Source organism: Oncorhynchus keta, chromosome 28 (genome assembly GCF_023373465.1).
Source record: "Oncorhynchus keta strain PuntledgeMale-10-30-2019 chromosome 28, Oket_V2, whole genome shotgun sequence".
Taxonomy (NCBI): domain Eukaryota; kingdom Metazoa; phylum Chordata; class Actinopteri; order Salmoniformes; family Salmonidae; genus Oncorhynchus; species Oncorhynchus keta.
Genome location: NC_068448.1, coordinates 21,330,092 through 21,351,685, shown reverse-complemented (window position 1 = coordinate 21,351,685; position 21,594 = coordinate 21,330,092). Strand labels below are relative to the sequence as shown.

General features: G+C 40.9%; 1 protein-coding gene and 1 pseudogene across 4 annotated transcripts; one reads left to right on the top strand and one right to left on the bottom strand.

The window, feature by feature from the left end:
* Positions 1-712: 712 nt before the first annotated feature.
* Positions 713-3,840, top strand: LOC118360809 (proteasomal ubiquitin receptor ADRM1-like; annotated as a pseudogene).
* LOC118360806 (CDK5 and ABL1 enzyme substrate 2-like) lies at positions 3,222-20,954 on the bottom strand. 4 transcript variants are annotated; one of them, XM_035740241.2, is made up of 9 exons: positions 20,287-20,949; positions 17,960-18,055; positions 10,284-10,361; positions 9,915-10,020; positions 9,670-9,841; positions 9,473-9,570; positions 9,102-9,208; positions 8,735-8,939; positions 3,222-5,490 (listed from the first exon to the last, which is right to left on the bottom strand). In XM_035740241.2, exons 1-9 carry the CDS (start codon positions 20,925-20,927, stop codon positions 5,320-5,322), a joined length of 1,674 nt encoding a protein of 557 aa, XP_035596134.2. In that variant the 5' UTR covers positions 20,928-20,949; the 3' UTR covers positions 3,222-5,319. The 4 variants fall into 4 exon arrangements, with proteins under 4 accessions (XP_035596134.2, XP_035596135.2, XP_035596131.2 ...); XM_035740242.2 differs by having other exon boundaries at positions 3,222-5,460; positions 20,287-20,937; XM_035740238.2 differs by having other exon boundaries at positions 8,735-9,208; positions 20,287-20,954.
* Between the last annotated feature and the right edge of the window lie 640 nt (positions 20,955-21,594).

Genomic DNA, 21,594 nt, shown 5'->3' with positions numbered 1-21,594 from the left:
CACAGATAGAACAATGAGCCAGATGTTTCACCGAATGTATAAATCTGAAGCGTCGATTTGGCATTTCCACTCACCACCAAATACAGTGCATTCGGGAAAGTTCAGACCCCTTGACTTTTGCCACATTTTGTTACATTACAGCCTTATTCTAAAATAGATTATTTACATAAGTATTCAGACCCTTTGCTATGAGACTCAAAATTGAGCTCTGGTGCATCCTGTTTCCGTTGATCATCTTTGAGATGTTTCTACAGCTTGAATGGTGTCCACCTGTGCTAAATTAAATTGATTGGACGTGATTTTGAAAGGCACACACCTGTCTATATAAGGTACCACAGTTGACAGTGCATGTCAGAGTAAAAACTAAGACATGAGGTCGAAGGAATTACAAGACAGGATTGTGTCGAAGCACGGTCTGTGGAAAGGGTACCAAAAGTTTCTGCAGCATTGAAGGTCCCCAAGAACACATTGGCCTCCATCATTCTTAAATGGAAGAAGTTTGGAACCACAAAGACTCTTCCTAGAGCTGGCCGCCCCACCAAACTGTCCAATCGGGGGAGAAGGGCCTTGGTCAGGGAGGTGACCAAAAACTCCATGGTCACTCTGGCAGAGCTCTGGAGTTCCTCTGTGGAGAATCTTCCACAAGGACAACAATCTCTGCAGAGCGGCCAGACGGAAGCCACTCCTCAGTAAAAGGCACATGACAGCCCACTTGGAGTTTGCCAAAAGGTACCTAAAGGACTCGGTCTAGAAGAAAAAGAAACGCACACCTATTTAGGCGAGGTGCTGGCTAGCGGAGTAGAAAACTTGAAAATAAAGGAGAGCCGCACACTCTAGGAGTTCAGATGCAAAAATGTAATATCCAACGTTTCGACAGCCAAGCTGTCTTCATCAGGGTATATGAAAGACTCATGTAACGGACGTGAAACAGCTAGCTTAGTTAGCGGTGGTGCGCGCTAAATAGCGTTACAATCGGTGACGTCACTTGCTATGAGACCTTGAGGTAGTAGTTCCCCTTGCTCTGCAAGGGCCGCGGCTTTTGTGGAGCGATGTGTAACGATGCTACGAGGGTGACTGTTGATGTATGCAGAGGGTCCCTGGTTCGCGCCCAGGTATGGACGAGGAGACGGTATAAAGTTGTTACATTGATGCTGCTGACCTGGATAACTGGTTGCTGCGGAAAAGGAGGAGGTCAAAAGGGGGGTGAGTGTAACGGATGTCTCCTTTGTGCATGATGTGTTGATCCGTTCGGGAACATTTAGCATTCTTCTGTCCTAGGCGAGGGTGGACTGCAGAGTCTCCTCGGTAACATGAGTCACAACCAGCTCATTGGACTGGGAGGTCTTGATAAGTAGCTATTGTTTAGTGTACAGTCTTTTTTTTTTTACCACTCGTAGCAATGTGCTTTAAACACCCGATAGCTGGATTAGCTGGATTGACTGAGAATGTGTTCTGGACTGGAGTGCCTGACTATTGAGTTGTTAATAATTGCAACGATGTCTATCATAACAGGATTATTTGGGAGACAAATGAAAAATCTGCTCCCTATTTCTGTCATGTGTCTGTCTGTAGGAGGTCTTGGGGCTCTGGCTGGACCGGGCCTGGCCAGCCTGCTAAGTAGTGGAGGTCCTGCAGCCGGCAACTCCTCTTCAAGGTACCACAAGCCAACACTCACTTCACTACTAAATGAATTAATTTAGTACATGTATACACTTGTCTCTCTCCAGCTTAGACTACACACTCAATACTTGGCCAACTTTTACAGATAGCTTATTCTACATTTAGAAGTGTCACCCATGGCCTCACCCGCCACCCCTGTTGCCCCCTCCCTCACAGCCGGCCTCACCCAGTCAATCCAGCTGAGTGACCTGCAGAGTATCCTAGCAACCATGAATGTACCTGCAGCCGGGCAGGGAGGTGAGGGACTAAACTAAATTATAGAGCAGCTCAACAGTTTAGAACAGTTGACAGCGCAATAAGGAGTCTCTTGAAGACATTTACAATGAAATAAGGGACTGTAATCATGCTGTTACCAGGGAAATAAAGCCTTACAGCAGTAGATACATGACTGAAGTTGAGAATGGCCCTCTGTATTGATCACCTGTCTGATGTCTGTATGAAATATGAATGACTGTTCTCTCTACAGTGAACCTGGATAGTGTTGTGACCCCTGAGATCATGGCTCCTATCCTGGCCAATGCGGAGGTCCAGGAGAGGCTTCTGCCTTTCCTCCCGTCAGGAGAGGCCCTGCCTCAGAGCACCAACAACTCCACCACATACTCACCTCCCCACAGTTTCAGCAGGTATACCACACAAAAAAACTGCTCTGTGGAGCACACTTGAGTATCCGTGTTCTCAGAACACTTACTATAGTATGATAAAGTGACCCTGGTCTTTCTTTTAGTTACCACTCGAGTGCTAAATTTCATATACTACTGTATGAGTATGTATGATGTAAAGCAGTGATTATTCTCTTTGTAGGCCATGGGTCTGTTCAGTAGTGCCCTGGCTTCAGGGCAGTTGGGGCCTCTAATGAACCAGTTTGGGCTGCCAACAGAAGATAACAAAGGAGGTCAGTGTCCTGTATCGGCCCACAAAACATGAACCCAGGGACCTTGTTTGTCGTTTCATTGTTTAGAGAACACATAACATGCACGTGTGCCTGTGCAGATATTCCTATATAACATTAGTGTCTACCATTTTGAATAAGATTTCCATAAGAGGTTATGACCGGCTGTTTTCATGAGTGAAATTCTAATTGAGCTTTCCTCCATTCCAGACATTGAGGCTTTTGCTAAAGCCATGGAGACAGACAGCAGGTCTGACCATGAGGACAATAATTCCAAAGACAAGGATGATGACAAAGATATGAGTTTGGATTAGTACCTGTGTTAGTCCAGTTTGACTAAATATTTTATTAAAACAATTTACTAGCTGATTTGTTATTTAGAGCACTGAAGCGGTCTACCATTTCCTATCAGAATATATATTTAATGGAATGTAAAGACACCTACCCTCAAATTGGGTGTTAAAATTATAACAAATTGATGCACACATGCTCAAATCAGAGCTTGAATCAACAACATTAAAATGTGTTCCCTGATATTGTGACTGTTTAGAATTTGGGCCTTGATAGACTAGTGACAGCTACACGTGCCAATGTGACCTGTAGCTTCCTGGCCTAAAAAAAAAATCTAAAATAAAACACTCCAGTCATGTGGTCTTAATGGTTAGAAAATGTTTAAATATATTTTCTGATTTAAAAATATACTTTTACAAAATTGACACCATCCATGATCACAAATTTGTCAGAAGTTCTACCATTTCACATTCTAAACCAATTACATGAGGTGATTTAAGCATACATTTGCAAAACAAAGACATCCAGTCACACCACAGCAGAAACCTGCACATTACCGTACAAAACGTTTTTTCCAAGATCACTCAAAGAACAATGAGCTTCACATTATGCAGAGTCCAATTTCCCATGATATTCACAGATACGGTGAAACACCAACAGCAATAAGAGAGTGAAATACAAGAGGGAATAATATCTGGATAGGACTGATACGTCATTTAACTCATGGTGGTTTTAGGCACTTCTTACTGTTTTGTCAAGTGGCATTATACAATGCAAATTAAGAGAAATACACAAGAAATACTGTAAATAAATACACTTTTTAGGACACACAAATAACTGGTTTCTACCTGCTCTCATTCCAGAGTTTGTTTGATAAATCCCATGATCTCAGAATGATCAGTGGAAAATAAAGCATTAATTCAAAGATATTTCCTGAGCTAAAAAAAATGACAACTGGCTTGTGGATGATCCAGTACTTTGAACAATATGGTAAGAATACTTATTGCAAATCCTATACCTGGGTGTTGATATACAATACCAACCAAGTACTGATATGAAGTTTGACTGAACCATGCAACTTAACAAAACCATTCACAGCAGAAAAGTAATTTGTGAAATAGAACATCAAAGAGGCAGTTGAGTTGAGGCAGCACAGTGGTGATTTAAAGTCTACACAATTAGACTGATTGCTAGCTACAGAACTGACATGATCAAAACTGTTGAGATTCCAACCAAAGAAAAGGGTAATAAATACCATCCAAGCAAAGTCCTAAACAAATGGTAGAATACAAACAACTGAGGATGAGAGTTCTGGGCTGGCCAGAGTGTCATCTCAATCACATGAGGCCTTTTAAGTCCAATGTGAGTCAATAAATAGTAAGATCAACACAAGCTATAATGAGCAAAGATACAAATACCAGGCACAATTTACACACAAAAAAACAAAATTTCTCTACCTTTGGACAGGGAATTACTTCAGGGCGTCTAAATGATTTCAAACTGATATGGCAACCATCAACATCACATAATGAGGACCTTAGACACATACTTTAAATAGAGTTTAAGTTAAAACTTCTTCCCACAGTTAGAAATGAAAGTACAGAGGATTAGAAGGAACAATCACCACCTTTAACGTGATCTGTGACATCATCTATAACAAAGCACTGTCATGCATTTTGAATGCACTGCAAGTCTTAATCTGGTTTGATTTTTTGATTGTTTTTTAAAACTTTGAACAAGTCAACCCTCGGGAGATCTGTGCTCTCACCTTCAGTCATTAGCCCTCTTCTCACAAGCAACCAAACCAGTACGTACAACGGATACAAACAGATGCGTGTGCTGACAACTAAAACCCATCTACATCTGTCATCTGATCACATGTAACCCTTCATTGCCACTCATCCGAGCACCAATGCCTTTAAGACCTAAAGAGCTAAACTAGGGAATAGTAAAAGTCCTCCGTGTTCTTTCAGACACCCCCACCGGGTTGCCATCCTACACTCAGTTTTTGAGCTAATTTTTAGCAAATATTTAAAGTGTACTTTTTGTACAAATAAACATGGTTTTGAACCCTTCTATGAAAAAAACATTCACATCAGAATGCCATATACCACCCAGAAAGAAGTTTAGAACAAGCTGACCCAACAAGAATCAAAACATAGGAAAAAAGTCCAACAGCTTTGCAGAAAATATTCTTAAAAATCCTTCATTCTATTACCAAGATATTATCATATCAAGTTATCAAGATATTGGATTGCATTCAATCAAATAAATAGAGTACCTAAACTTTATTTTTATAAGGAGCATTGTAAGCTGGGCTGGCCTGCTACACCTGAACAGATTCTAGGGTAGAAGGTGCATCTCTCAAGGTGCTGATTCAGGATCAGCATTTCCAATCAATATCATCAGGACTTAAATATCAAAACTGTCACAGGCCAGTTCTCCGGGCCACCTCCAGTCTAGCCCTGCTGTACCAGCCTGCGGTAGTGCGGCATTACCTTGCTGTCAGGGAGGTAGAGCCCCATTTCCAAGGCAACCAGGACAGGGAACTCCAATGGAATCAACTCCCGGCGGTTTATACGAAAACGCTCCTCTAGCTTCTGCTCAACCATGGAGAAAGAGAAGGGGTGCTAAGAACGAGAAGACAACCTCCTACGTTACTGCCCAATGCTCTGATTACCGTAATAATTATATTATTTCAAGTGATCCTGACGTGAGAAATGATCCATACATTTTAAAACACAATTCTTAAAATGTATGCAATGCTCAAATGGGTAGGTTGAATAATACAATTGCATGTTAGGAGTGCTACTTGATTGTAAGTCGCTCTGGAGAAGAGTGTCTGCTAAATGACCAATATGTACAGTTGAAGTCAGAAGTTTACATACACCTTAGCCAAATACATTTAAACTCAGTTTTTCACAATTCCTGACATTTAATCCTAGTCAAAATTCCCTGTTTTAGGTCACTTAAGATCACCACTTTATTTTAAGAATGTGAAATGTCAGAATAGTAGAGATAATTATTATTTTTTACCTCCTGACAGAACTGGTGTAACTGAGTCAGGTTTGTAGGCCTCTTTGCACGTACACACTTTTTCAGTTCTGCCCACAAATATTCTATAGGATTGAGGTCAGGGCTTGGTGATGGCCACTCCAATATCTTGACTTTGTTGTCCTTAAGCCATTCTGCCACAACTTTGGAAGTATGCTTGTGGTCATTGTCCTTTTGGAAGACCCATTTGCGACCAAGCTTTAACATTCTGACTGATGTCTTGAGATGTTGCTTCAATATATCCATAATTTCCTCCCTCATGAATCCATCTATTTTGTGAAGTGCACCAGTCCCACCTGCAGCAAAGCACCCCCACAACATGATGCTGGCACCCCCGTGCTTCACAGTTGGGATGGTGTTCTTCGGCATGCAAGCCTCCCCCCTTTTCATCCAAACATAACAATGGTCCTTATGGCCAAACAGTTCTATTTTTGTTTCATCAGACCAGAGGACATATATCCAAAAAGTAATCTTTGTCCCCATGTGCAGTTGCAAACCGTAGTCTGGCTATTTTATGGCGGTTTTGGAGCAATGGCTCTTCCTTGCTGAGCGGCCTTTCAGGTTATGTCAATATAGGACTCGTTTCACTGTGGATATAGATATTTTTGTACCCGTTTCCTCCAGAATCTTCACAAGGTCCTTTGCTGTTGTTCTGGGATTGATTTGCACTTTTAGCACCAAAGTACGTTCATCTAGGAGACAGGAAGGAGATGCGTTCTGAGTGGTATGACGACTGCGTGGTCCCATGGTGTTTATACAGATGAACGTGGTACCTTCGGGAATTTTGAAATTGCTCCCAAGGATGAACCAGACAATTTTTTTCTGAGGTCTTGGCTGATTTCTTTTGATTTTCCCATGATGTCAAGCAAAGAGGTACTGAGTTTGAAGGTAGGCCTTGAAATACATCCACAGGTACACCTCAAATTGACTCAAATGATGTCAATTAACCTATCAGAAGCTTCTAAAGCCATGACATCAATTTCTGATGACATCAAGTTGTTTAAAGGCACAGTCAACTTAGTGTACAGTGGGGCTAAAAAGTATTTAGTCAGCCACCAATTGTGCAAGTTCTCCCACTTAAAAAGATGAGAGAGGCCTGTAATTTTCATCATAGGTACACTTCAACTATGAGAAAATAAAAATCCAGAAAATCACGTAGGATTTTTTATGAATTTATTTGCAAATTATGGTAGAAAATAAGTATTTGGTCAATAACAAAAGTTTATTTCAATACTTTGTTATATACCCTTTGTTGGCAATGACAGAGGTCAAATGTTTTCTGTAAGTCTTCACAAGGTTCACACACTGTCGCAGGTATTTTGGCCCATTCCTCCATGCAGATCTCCTCTAGAGCAGTGATGTTTTGGGGCTGTTGCTGGGCAACACAGACTTTCAACTCCCTCCAAAGATTTTCTATGGGGTTGAGATCTGGAGACTGGCTAGGCCACTCCAGGACCTTGAAATGCTTCTTACGAAGCCACTCCTTCGTTGCCCGGGCGGTGTGTTTGGGATCATTGTCATGCTGAAAGACCCAGCCATGTTTAATCTTCAATGCCCTTGCTGATGGAAGGAGGTTTTCACTCAAAATCTCACGATACATGGCCCCATTCATTCTTTCCTTTACACGGATCAGTCGTCCTGGTCCCTTTGCAGAAAAACAGCCCCAAAGCATGATATTTCCACCTCCATGCTTCACAGTAGGTAATGCGTTCTTTGGATGCAACTCAGCATTCTCTGTGCTCCAAACACGACAAGTTCAATTTTTACCAAAAAGTAATATTTCAGTTTCGTCTGACCATATGACATTCTCCCAATCTTCTTCTGGATCCTCCAAATGCTCTCTAGCAAACTTCAGACGGGCCTGGACATGTACTGGCTTAAGCAGGGGGACACGTCTGGCACTGCAGGATTTGAGTCCCTGGTGGCATAGTGTGTTACTGATGGGAGGCTTTGTTACTTTGGTCCCAGCTCTCTGCAGGTCATTCACTAGGTCCCCCCGTGTGGTTCTGGGAATTTTGCTCACCGTTCTTGTGATCATTTTGACCCCACGGGGTGAGATCTTGCGTGGAGCCCCGGATCGAGGGAGATTATCAGTGGTCTTGTATGTCTTCCATTTCCTAATAATTGCTCCCATAGTTGATTTCTTCAAACCAAGCTGCTTACCTATTGCAGTTTCAGTCTTCCCAGCCTGGTGCAGGTCTACGATTTTTTTCTGGTGTCCTTTGACAGCTCTTTGGTCTTGGCCATAGTGGAGTTTGGAGTGTGACTGTTTGAGGTTGTGGACAGGTGTCTTTTATACTGATACATTCAAACAGGTGCCATTAATACAGATAACGAGTGGAGGACAGAGGAGCCTCTTAAAGAATAAGTTACAGGTCTGTGAGAGCCAGAAATGTTGCTTGTTTGTAGGTGACCAAATACTTATTTTCCACCATAATTTGCAAATACATTTTCTTATTTTGTCTGTCATAGTTGAAGTGGTACCTATGATGAAAATTACAGGCCTCTCATCTTTTTAAGTGGGAGAACTTGCACAATTGGTGGCTGAATAAATACTTTTTTGCCCCCACTGTATGTAAACTTCTGACCTACTGGAATTGTGATACAGTGAATTATGTGAAATAATCTGTCTGTAAACAATTGTTGGAAAAATTACTTGTGTCATGGACAAAGTAGATGTCCTAACCGACTTACCAAGACTATAGTTTGTTAACAAGACATTTGTAGAGTGGTTGAAAAATGAGTTTTAATGACTCCAACCTAAGTGCATGTAAACTTCTGACTTCAACTGTACGTGTAAAAAAACACGACTTCACTCACATCAATCAGCTGTCGGACCTCCTGCTTCTTCAGGTCACTGCTGATCTTGGCTGCCAGTAGGACGCAGGCTGCAGACACCAACTTCCTATTCTGCTTGTTCAGGCGGCCCTGCAGCACCAGTTTCTCAAAGTACACAAATGCCATGGCCACTGTGACCGGCTGCAAACTGCACTCCTCTCCCACCGCACGCATCTCCCACTTCAGGCTGTCAAACAGGAGGGAGGTTACACATGGGTGTGTATGGTAGGCAGATATGCAGGATTTGCATATGTAAATGCATGGTTTGGAGACAAAGATACAAATGTGATTTTCAGAGATTGAAACAGACAGTAGACAAAAATGCACAACGTGTTCATGCACCGTACACCTTCTTATCTTGCTGAGGGTTAGTTTAATATAGGGGAACTTCTCCTTAAACGTCTCATTCATGTCTTTCTTCAGGTCCGACGGCTTTACATACTCAATAACAGTCGTCTGGAAGACAGGGAACAAGATAAATATGAGAACTTGGCTTTCATCCTATTCATAGAGATTGCATTATGATGGTGTTTACTATGTGCAGTTAAGTTTACTTGTCAATAAAATCCCTTACGATATGGAATGTTTTAAGTTGATAATGGTGCTACTGAACAAAATCCGAGCATTCTGGATTGTCAGTGTGTCATGTGATGTATTGTCTAGACACAAAGTAATGTGGTGAGGTGTATGTAACATGTATAATGTTATAGGAATGCTTACCACATATGATGAGAATATAAGAACTCTCTTGTGTCTCCCGCAAGGCCACTGAGGGTCACTGAGTAGGTAGGGATCATAGTCTGGCAGGTCTTCTATATCTGTAAAAATGATATTAAATGAGAAGACAGTAATATTGCAAAAACTATTTGCCAAAGAGAGAATGCATGTAACCTGTATTCTAGTGAAGTGGAGCGTACTCAGGTCCTGTCCTATGGTGCTGTTGAGTCGAGACGGGGTGGTGTAGTTCTTCTGGCCGTTGCATTGGTAACGTGACAGGGGGGTCTGTGTTGTGCTGGGCTCTAGTGCTCCACTGCTCTTCGGTCTCACCAAGGCATTAGTGGGGAAAAGGAACTGGGCGTACGATACCGTCTGATGAGGAAAGAGACGTTTACAAACAAAGCACAGACAGGCAGTGTGCAATTACTCTCCAGTTCAACCTTACCTTTCCATATGCACCTAGCTCCACCCCCAGGCCCTCCAGGCCAGGGAACAGGTCAGATGCCACCCCAGAGGACAGCTGTCGTTTGTGCACCTCCAACTTTGGGTCACTGGGTGTGCAGAAAGAATCTACTCATGTCACCATCATGCCTCGTAAAATGTATGAATGCATGACTAAGTCACTTGGATAAAAGTGTCTGCTAAATGGCATACATTATATAATTATTATGCAGCTCCACATTAAAACCTGTTATCATCAAAACGCAACTCCTTTCCTGATGGCGATTCAGGACACACGAGAGGATGGCTGGGTCATATAGTGAGACAGAGGGATAGAGGTGGGCTGTAGTTGGTTAGGGCTATGTGTCTGTACCTGAGGTGAATACGCTCTCCATAGGGCAGCACTGAGAAAGCAGCACATAGAGACCGCTTGGCACAAATCATCATGATCCTGCAGGATACAGATAGCAAGTACAAGCACACAGAACATTCGCAGTGTCAGTCTACACAAACAACAGCTACAGTCACATAATAAACGGGTCGGGTCGCCCACAAAGGAACATACTGTATTGCAGCCCTAACCATATAATTGAAATACATTTTTAAAGAGTTAATGACCTTAGATTTGAGTATCTGGGCTACAGTTTTAAAAATCCTGAATAACCAAAAATGTCTCACTGGTGTTACTACTCCTACTGGTGGCACGTTATCCTAATGTAAAAAGAAAACGCATATTAGTTGATTTAGAATGGAAAGCCTTTTTAAATTTAAATGTATGTAGTGCCCAAATCCCACCGCAATTCAAGAATGCCCCAAACTACAGTTAACTACAGCATTAGTAATGCACTTATTAGTACAATGTGTATGGTGCCTTCGGAAAGCATTCAGACCCCTACTTTTCAAAACAGTTTGTTACATTACAGCCTTATTATTAAATGGATTAAATAAAACAATTTCCTCAGCAATCTACACACAATACCCCATAATGACAAAGCGAAAACAGGTTAAGACATTTTTGCAAATGTATTAAAACCAAAAATCAGAAATACCTTACATAAGTATTCAGACCCTGCTATGAGACTCGAAAATAAGCTCAGGTGCCTCCCGTTTCCATTGAACATCGTTGAGATGTTTCTCATGGTCTGAGAGTCCTTTAGGTGCCGTTTGGCAAACTCCAAGTGAACGGTCATGTGTTTTTTACTGAGGAGTGGCTTTTGTCTGGTAACTTTACCATAAATACCTGATTGGTGGAGTGCTGCTGAGATTAGGAACTCTGGAGCTCTGTCAGAGTGACCATGGGGTTCTTGGTCACCTCCCTGACCAAGGCCCTTCTCCCCAGATTACTTAGTTTGGCCAGGCGGTCAGGTCTAGGAAGAGTCTTGGTGGTTCTAAACTTCTTCCATTTAAGAATGATGGAGGCCACGGTTCTTGGAGCCATTCAATGCTGTAAAAATGTTTTGGTACCCTTCCCCAGATCTGTTCACTGACAAAATCCTGTCTCGGAGTTCTACGGACAATTCCAAAATTTCTGCTCTGACATGCAGTGTCAACTGTGGGACCTTATATTGACAGCTGTGTGCCTTTCCAAATCATGTCCATCAATTGAATTTACCACAGGTGGACTCCAATCAAGTTGTAAAACATCTCAAGGATGATCAATGGAAACAATGCACCTGATCTCAATATCAAGTCTCATAGTAAAAATAATTTATAGCAACCCCAGGTGTAAAATAGTAAATAACGGCTACTTCTCAGAGAGTTTTTTTAATTGTCAAGAGGAGTTAAACAAGGGTGTCCGCTGTCACCATATCTAGTCGTTATGGCCATCGAAATGCTCCAACAAGATCCAACAACAACATTAGAGGATTATAAATCCAAGGCTTAAAAACAAAGGTGTCCATGTATGCCGATGACTCAAGTTTTATGTTAAGTCCGTTAGCTAAATCCCTGCAGCGTCTCATTAAAGATACCTTTTCTGTACTCTCTGGACTAAAACCTAATCATGATAAGTGTACAATGTTACGTATTGGATCCTTAAAAATACAACTTTTACATTACCTTGCAGCTTACCTATAAAATGGGCTGATGGTGAAGTAGACATACTCGGTATTCATATCACAAAACATATAAATAAGCTCTCCACTATGAATTTCAATAGAAAACTTGTAAAAATAGACAAGATCCTGCAACCTGTGGTGTATGAATCAGAATTAGTTGGGTAACATAAGTAATTAAGATGTCATATCTGCATTATATTCGTATGTGATATACTTTTTATTGGAATGTATTTCTAATAGACTCTAGTGTTGGCAGTTGCATTTCTTCCCTCAGATGTGGCTCAGTCACTTGGGGCCCAGCGAGGGGAAAGGTCAGGCTTGTCTTTTACATGTCGCTGGTGCTATGCAGAATATCAGAAAGGGTAGAGGACAGGATGGAACATTGTCTTCATATGTGAATGTATCTGTTAAACCATGTGAAGAGATGGCGTGATTAAGGGGGAACCAATTACTTGTCTCCACAATGTCTGTGCAAGTCACTCCCTTCTTTTGCATTGGGGTGTAGGGCAGTATCTGGAACCATTTTATGTCCTCTCTGAAGTTGTACTTATTCTGGAATAGTGTATGACCTAGAGGTTCACTCTCCTCAGTGAGCTCGTCCAGAAGTGGGGTCAAGAGGGGGTCTACTTGAGATGTTAGAGTTGACAATTGATTTATCCAGGAACAAGATTAGAACCTCGTCTTAGGGACCAAACTGAATGATAATTTATAGTGAATGTTATCTGGCTAAGGAATACTCCTTTCTCAATTATAAAGTCCCTTTGTGAACTGTTCCCAAGATCTGTGGTTCATCATGTAGGTTGAGAGGGGTGTATCTTGTCTGTAAAAGATCTTAGGATCTGTACTTTTCTGTTGGTACTTTCAAATGGTTCATTAGAGATGGCGCATCATTGAAAGTCAAATTGTTATTGCAAAGCTCTTATTATTAAATATGTAGTTTAAGTATAACTCTGACTGGTGTGTGAAGTTTGTAACTCTCCTCATTTGGTAAAAGCAGAAGCCACCACAAACCATGGAGAGGTAAATACCTGTCTATTTATGGCAAATTGCCCTGATTAACTCCTTAGTCATATCTCAGTTTACTCAATTATGGCGCTGCCTACTCCTGATGATTCGTTTTTCAAATCATATGAGCAAAACATATTTTGCTTTATCTGGGATGCTAAACCAGACAAAATAAAACGAGCCTATCTATATAATGAATATCAATTGGGTGGGTTGAGATTATTAAATATAAAAGCACTAAATCTCTCTAAAAGCTTCACTCATTCAAAAGTTTAACCCTAAATGGTTCTCAAGTAGATTACTAAGAAAAGCTCATCCATTTTTTTTAAATTGCCTTTGTGCAGATTGCCATGTCTTTTTTTCGATTAATTGAAAGTTAGATACTTTGAAAAAAGTATGTCTTTTTCAAACAAGCATTGCAGAGTTGGCTACAATTTCATCCCACTGGAAAGATAGAACACATTATGGCTGAACTCAAATGTGCTGGTTGATAAAATACCTGTATTTATGGGAAAGATGTTTGAAAAGGGTATTTTGTTCTTAAATGATATTGTAATGGTATGTCCTTCGTGGAGTTATCAGAATTGTACGGGAAGGTCTGCTCAATCCAAGAGTACAACCAATTGATTACAGCATTGCCCCAAAAATGGAGGAGGCGGGTGGCAGCGGGAGGAGGTAGGGAACTGGTCTGTCTGCCTGATATAAAGGATCAAAACTGGCAGAGGAATACAAATAGCATAAATAGGAATGTATACCAGTTTCATTTGAGGACCAGGATGTTGCCAACTGTGCCATACAGATTGCAAAATAGTTGGGAAGAGATTTGATGTACCGATTCCATGGTACAGGGTGTATGAGTTATTATATAAAACAACGCAAGATTCAAGACTTTGTGCTTTTCAGATAAAATTATTATATAGAATTCTTGCCACCAACAAAATGTTTAATATTTGGGGCATAAAATCATCAAAGCTCTGCAGATTTTGTTGTGAGGATATAGAATCAATAGATCATTCATTTTGGTATTGCCCTCAGGTAGCCTGTTTCTGGTCTTGGGTTCAGGAATGGATGAAAATGCATTGCATTGATCTAAAATTGACCCTAGAAATAGTACTGTTAGGAGATCTGGAGAAACCGGGTCAGTCAAATAATAATAATAATAATAATAATAATAAGTCCAAATAAAACAGAATAAAAGTACATTTGAATGACACTAACACGGAGCCCAAACCGTCTGCACGCGTGCGCCATCGTGCAGAGATTTATTTTGTCCCCCCACACCAAAAGCGATCACGACACGCAGGTTAAAATATCAAAACAAACTCTGATTTAATGACATTAATTTGGGGACAGGTCGAAAAGCATTAAACATGTATGGCAATTTAGCTAGTTAACTTGCTAGCCAATTTGTCCTATTTAGCTAGCTTGCCGTTGCTAGCTAATTTGTCCTGGGATATAAATATTGAGTTGTTATTTTACCTGAACTGCACAAGGTCCTCTACTCCGACAATTAATCCACACATAAAAACGGCCAACCGAATCGTTTCTAGTCATCTCTCCTCCTTCCAGGCTTTTTCATCTCTGAACTTATATGGTGGTCGGCATTTAAACTTTCATAGTATTACCACGACAACCGGCAAAACAGTTTGTCTTTCAATCACCCACGTGGGTATAACCAATGAGGAGATGACACGTGGGTACCTGCTTCTATAAACCAATGAGGAGATGGGAGAGGCAGGACTTTCAGCAAGAACCACTTCAGAAATAGAAAGGAGTTCTATTTTAGCCCTTGGCATCGCAGACGCTCGTTGGCGCGTGCGAGCAGTGTAGGTGCAATAATTGAATAACATGGATTTCTACATTTATTTTGCGATGCTCGGCTACACGACGTGTCCGATCTGGTCAGCATGTTAGTGGCAGTGTTTTTACAACTAATGCCGGTTTGCCTGAGGCTGATGCAGGTGTTTGTACACATGCATATACACACACATACAAGAACACACACATACATTCAATAATGCCAGACATGCACACAAACATAAAGTAGGCATTGATGTTATGAAATCAGTTGTCCTTGATGTCCTTTGTTTGTTTTTTTTATTATTTTTTTTTTTTTTTGCATTGTTGTTTGCTGTTTTCTTCGGTCTTTCCCTTTTGTTCATTCTCTTAGTTGTTGGTGCATGGGGGGGTGAGGAATGAAATTAATTGTATTTTTTTTATTCCGTCTCGAATGGTTGAGGGGCAGCTATTGGGGAACTGTGGGGGGGGGTCACAAGATTGTGATCATGAAAAAGGAAACTATGACATATTTCATATCACTATCATGCACACGCTCCCTCACACATAAGGATGGCTCTGTTGCTGAAAGACTGATACATGTTTGATAGTGTCTTGATGTTGTATTGTTTGCCCTTCATGTTCTAATACTTTAATGTTACCCCTTGTGTTTTTTTGTAATAAATAATTATAAAAATGTTAAGTCTCATAGAAAAGGGTCTGAATACTTATGTAAATAGGGTATCTGTTTTTTTTTTAATACATTTGCTAAAACCTGTTATTTCTTTGTCATTATGGGGTATTGTGTGTAGATTGCAGAGGGAAAATAATTTTATCAATTTTAGAATAAGGCTGTAACGTATCAAAATGTAGAAAAATTCAAGGGGTCTGAATACTTTCTGAATGCACTGTATATTAAGAGAGTTGGGCCAAATGTTATCATTTTGAATATTGTTCTAATTGTAGACATTCAGTACATCACATTATTAATATAACACACATGTAACGTTAAAGCTGGAATCCTTAACAGTGAAAGTGACACGTCTGTTAGCAATATTACAACTGCAAACAAAGGACACATTTGTTTCCCCCTCGGACATCATTGCACACGCAATAGAACAGCAGCATATGCAATTCACGTAACTTTTTTTTTAACCAAATCCACGCCGCTCCCAGTTCTGCTTCGTTAACAAAACAGGAACAATAACTACGGCTGTTGGGTGGTCAGTGGCACAGTTTCCCCTCCTGCGGATACCATCTTTACTGGAGGTCTAACAGGACTGCCATTTCATTTAAGTGTTTTTTAATTTTTTTATTTCACCTTTATTTAACCAGGTAGGCTAGTTGAGAACAGGTTCTCATTTGCAACTGCGACCTGGCCAAGATAAAGCATAGCAGTGTGAACAGACAACACAGAGTTACACATGTAGTAAACAATTAACAAGTCAATAACACAGAGAAAAAAAGGGGAGTCTATATACAATGTGTGCAAAAGGCATGAGGAGGTAGGCGAATAATTACAATATTGCAGATTAACACTGGAGTGATAAATGATCAGATGATCATGTACAGGTATATTGGTGTGCAAAAGAGCAGAAAAGTAAATAAATAAAAACTGTGGGGATGAGGTAGGTGAAAATGGGTGTGCTATTTACCAATAGATTATGTACAGCTGCAGCGATCGGTTAGCTGCTCAGCTAGCTGATGTTTGAAGTTGGTGAGGGAGATAAAGTCTCCAACTTCAGCGATTTTTGCAATTTGTTCCAGTCACAGGCAGCAGAGTACTGGAACGAAAGGCGGCCGAATGAGGTGTTGGCTTTAGGGATGATCAATGAGATACACCTGCTGGAGCGCGTGCTACGGATGGGTGTTGCCATCGTGACCAGTGAGCTGAGATAAGGCGGAGCTTTGCCTAGCATGGCCTTGTAGATGACCTGGAGCCAGTGGGTCTGGCGACGAATATGTAGCGAAGGCCAGCCGACTAGAGCATACAAGTCGCAATGGTGGGTAGTATAAGGTGCTTTAGTGACAAAACGGATGGCACTGTGATAAACTGCATCCAGTTTGCTGAGAAGAGTGTTGGAAGCGATTTTGTAGATGACATCGCCGAAGTCGAGGATCGGTAGGATAGTCAGTTTTACTAGGGTAAGCTTGGCAGCGTGAGTGAAGGAGGCTTTGTTGCGGAATAGAAAGCCGATTCTTGATTTGATTTTCGATTGGAGATGTTTGATATGGGTCTGGACGGAGAGTTTGCAGTCTAGCCAGACACCTAGGTACTTATAGGTGTCCACATATTCAAGGTCGGAACCATCCAGTGTCATGTAAATGCACCATAATGCTCCTTCTAGGCATTATATTCCACATGTAATGTTAATTGTGCGCCAACATGGCTGCAGTACCATGTAAATGTATTATGATATAGAAACCGCAATGTCCCATCTCTCTAAATACATCGCTCTGGTTATTGCAAAACATCTTATAACATGCCAGCAACGTGCAATACTGTATTTGCATTTTGCACTAAGTTCAGGAAAACATGCAAAAACGACTATTGATGTGATATTGTCTATGATTAAGTAATTTTCAGGTAGGGAGAAATGAGAGGTCTTCTAAAACGGTTTGCCTTGTTGAAACAGATAAGTTTAGAAAAATGTGTGTCTTATCTTTGTGTCTCCAGGGAAACTTTTCTTTCTAAGACAACCTGACTAGGCTGTAGCCCTATAAGCCTCACCCAGGTTCCTCATTCATAATAAACACATTGAATAAGAGACTAAGTTAAACAGAGTGAGAATAGGTTGAGTGCAGCTTGAGTGTGATATGTAAGATGGGACTAAACTATGGGTTATTTTACTGTTAATGCCAGGGAGGGTTATATTTCCACAGGACACCTTTTTGGTGTTTTGATTTGATTAAATGCACTGTTGCAATCCACACAGTCGTTCTGTTACTCATTTAAGAGCGTTATCTAAGTTCCAGCAGGTCTCTTTGCAATCTTCTTCCCTCTTCTCTATAAAGCCTATGCTTATGAATGCAATTCATTTCCTGTATGTCATGGGTGACTACAATGCCATTTAGAATTACTTTTTTGATACCACTTGTTGAGCCTATAGAAGAATGCTTTATACATTTTGTTTTGGTTGTTCACTTCATTAGAATACACAGTTTACACCACACATCTCCTGCACCCCCCCGATCTACTACTTAAACTCACCTGCTGCTTCTTGTGTCGTACTGCCTCATATTCTTGATAAAGTGGACCTTCTTGGCCACCCTGACAGGTTTTGGAGAGCCCGAATGATTCCGTGATCTAAGACAAAATGGAGAACACAAACATAATTGTCAATTAAACGTCAACATTAGTAATGTCTAATATCTGGACCAACAGGTAGCAACAGTACCATATAATTTGTCAGTGAGTTTTAGAATATGGAGGTAGACAAATATGGAGGAAGAATGAACCATTTTCTTGAAATAATAAACTAAGGAAGACCTTAAAGATTCATTTACATGACATGTCTGAATAATAATGCCAAAATCACAATGTTGTGTGAGAGGGAGTTGAAGTAATATGTTTGTTTTTCTAAACATGTTCAGAGAGAATGATGGAGAGGTAAGATGCAGAGCAAGACAGATGTGGTGGCAGGAGAAGGTGAGATGATAACACAGGCCTGACAACAATTAATGTCAGCACAGCATTACAGAATGATAAAATAAACAAACCAATACCAACTAAATATGTTTAATTTAGAACTAAATAGTTTAATTTAGTGATGAGTTGTGCAGCACTTGTAGCTGAGGAAGGCTTAGCTGTTTTTAGAAACAGATGCTAAATATGTGTATGTGACCAACACAATTTGATTGCTAGTATCTTACACACTAGCATTGCTAGGAATTAGCATGTAAAAAACTAATAGTCCTCAGAAGCGAGAAGTTCAATAAAATTCAATTTCAACTTACTCCGAGTCTGTCCTGCCGATTGCCCATAGGGTTGGTCCTTGTGCAGGGGGGAAATCGAGAAGAAAACAATCTAATAGAACATAAATTAAAGAGATTTCTCAAACATGGGTATTTTTTTAGACCTACTTGCTCTGATAACCTCATGTCAAAATAAAAGTCCAGCACGTGCGCCAAACCTGCACAAAAAAAAATGGTAGGGGACTTTTACTTTGACACGAGTAAGGAGAGGAACTTCATAGGTCTACAACAGACCCACGTGTGGAAATTCCGTTTAATTTTATATTCCATTGTGTGTTCTCAAATTTCCCTCTGCACAAGGACCAACTATACAGACAATGGACAGAATATTTTAACTTCTGGCGGACGATTCCGTTTTTTTGCAAGCCAATTTCCAGCAACCCTAGTGTGTAAATACTAGCGTTGCTATAAGTAGCTAAGCGATCGTCCAACTGTTCTCTTATATCAAGGCAGGGTTGAATGTTGATAACTGGGCGCCGATTTGCTCGTAACAACATTGAGTTTGCCAGCAGTCAGTACTTGAAAAAAGTTCAATTCTGAAACGCTTACCTGTAGGCCTACAGTACGTATGTTTGTCCTGTACAATCGCGGTCCTTCCGCGCGGTGCTAAAATTCCTAAATTTATTTTATAAAAACGTAAACAATACCTACTTTTTCTCACATTTGTGTTGCTGACGTAGCGTCCTCGGTGTAAGCGGAGATACAATTGGCACATGAGCATTCGCGCTGAGTTGAGCAACCCAAATTAGGAAAAGGTCAGTGGTTGTATTCGATAAGGGTTTATTAAACGTGTGAATTTCGGATCCCGCGGAAGGAACGCGGTTGTACATAACAAACGGGTACAGGTAAGCGTTTTCAGAATTGACATATGTACATGTATCGACTGATGATAAAGGTTGTTGCTAGTAAATCGCGCGACCAATTTCCCCCTGCATAAGGACCAACCAACCCTATGGACAATCTGCAGGGCAGACTCGCAGTAAATTGAATTGTATTTAACCTCTCGCCTTTTGACGGGCTATTTCGTTTTTTATACAAGCCAATTCCTAGCAATACTAGTGCGTAAGATACTAGCTTTGCTAAAAGGAGCTAAGCGTTCCTCAGCTACAAGTGCTGCACAACTTATTGAATCAACTCAACTCAGCCTTTATACTAGAACAGAGTTGAGCGTTCCTCAGCTACATTTGTCGCAGCAGAGTTTTTTTAAAGGACTTTGACAGGGAAATCTTTTTTTCCAATGTGGCTGCTGACAATTAAGACGTGTTCTAATGATTGCTTTGAGAAATAGATTTAAATAACTCAAATTGACGTAAGGTCTAGTCTGTGGCCATTTGCGTTACCGTAGATTTCTATATTGAAATGAAATATGCGGAAGTAAATAGACCACATTTATAAATCAGGCCTATTCTGTCAAACTTTGAAACAGCCCATGTTGGTTACAATGAATACAACAGCAGAGTGAGTAACACCTAACGTTAGTCGTGACTGATGGTTATGACAGATTAATCCATTATTTTTTACCACCCTATAATACAAACGTAGTAGTTAGATACTATTTCCCACCTTTGTGTATCCCCCGGAACGGAATTCTGAGTCTGGAGCGCAAATGATGATTTGGCACTTGGATTGAATGTCTGAGGTCCAGAGGTGGGGGACAGATGGGTATCTGGTGGGACCATGGGGTCAACTCCCTCAAAAAACACCTCACTCCACCGCACAGCAGTACTTGAGCCCGTGTCTGTAGACAAGACCAAATTAGGAGGGACTGGGCTCAGTCCACTGATCCCCGCCACAGTAGGAGCAGCGCCACCGGCCAAGGAGGGTGCCACAAGGGAGACGGTTCCGTAGATACTCGATGAGAAAAGAGGGTGTCCAGTCGCCTGTGCCCCGGTGGCGTCTCGACTTCGGAGCTCGGCGGCCTCCCTTTGACCGTGGTTTCCATTGCTGAGATGATACAAAGGCCTTCCGTCTAAAGATATGTTGTTGAGGAACAAAAGAGCCGCCTGTCTCCGTCGTGAATCCTTACCTTTTCGCAGGTGTTCTTTGTGTGATTTTGCAGTATTACTGCCTGTTGTACATTGACGACCGAAAACAGCAGTCGCCATTCTAGTATAATAGAACGATTGTGCTCGTTGAGGAATGAATTTAGCCGGCGAGAGGACCTCTCCACGCCCACCATAAGCTGATTGGTTCAAACGTATCATTATTGAAATAAGTACGGTTTGGTTTTAGGGGATTGGCTGTGAGTTGATGGCGATGCATTGTAACAACTGATTGATACATTATTCGGTTCGTTTTGCGCGGGCTGGTGTCCCGGGTTAGCCGAGTTGTTAATTTAGGACCATTCATTTGGTCCTTAAGTGAGATAGCCATCCACCCGGGGCACCGGGCTATGCAAAACGAACTCCACCAATGTAACAACAGATAATAATAGATTGTAACGGATAGATGCATAATAGTCAAGGTATTGTAATTACGTTCGACCCTATGCATTTAATCAGCAAAACATTGGACATCTTTTAATAGATTTTTCTATTAACTATGGTCCTACTAATTTCATCCTAATCACCAATTTATTGTATAGGGATATGTTACTTAATAATAGCCTGCTTTACCCAGAAGGTTGGTGATGATTTATATTGAATAACATTGTGCTGCAGAGAAGCAAAAATGTGTACATTTGGCCCTATTCTCCAGCATTTTGGATATGAGATGAAATGTTTCATATATATCTGTTTTACTGTTTAGATATCACTTTGTGTATCTAGTCCCCCCATTTTGAATAAGTTTTATTTGGAACAATGAAATTATAGTATCTTAAAGTAGTCAAAAGTTTAGTATTTGGTCCCATATTCCTAGCACGCAATGACT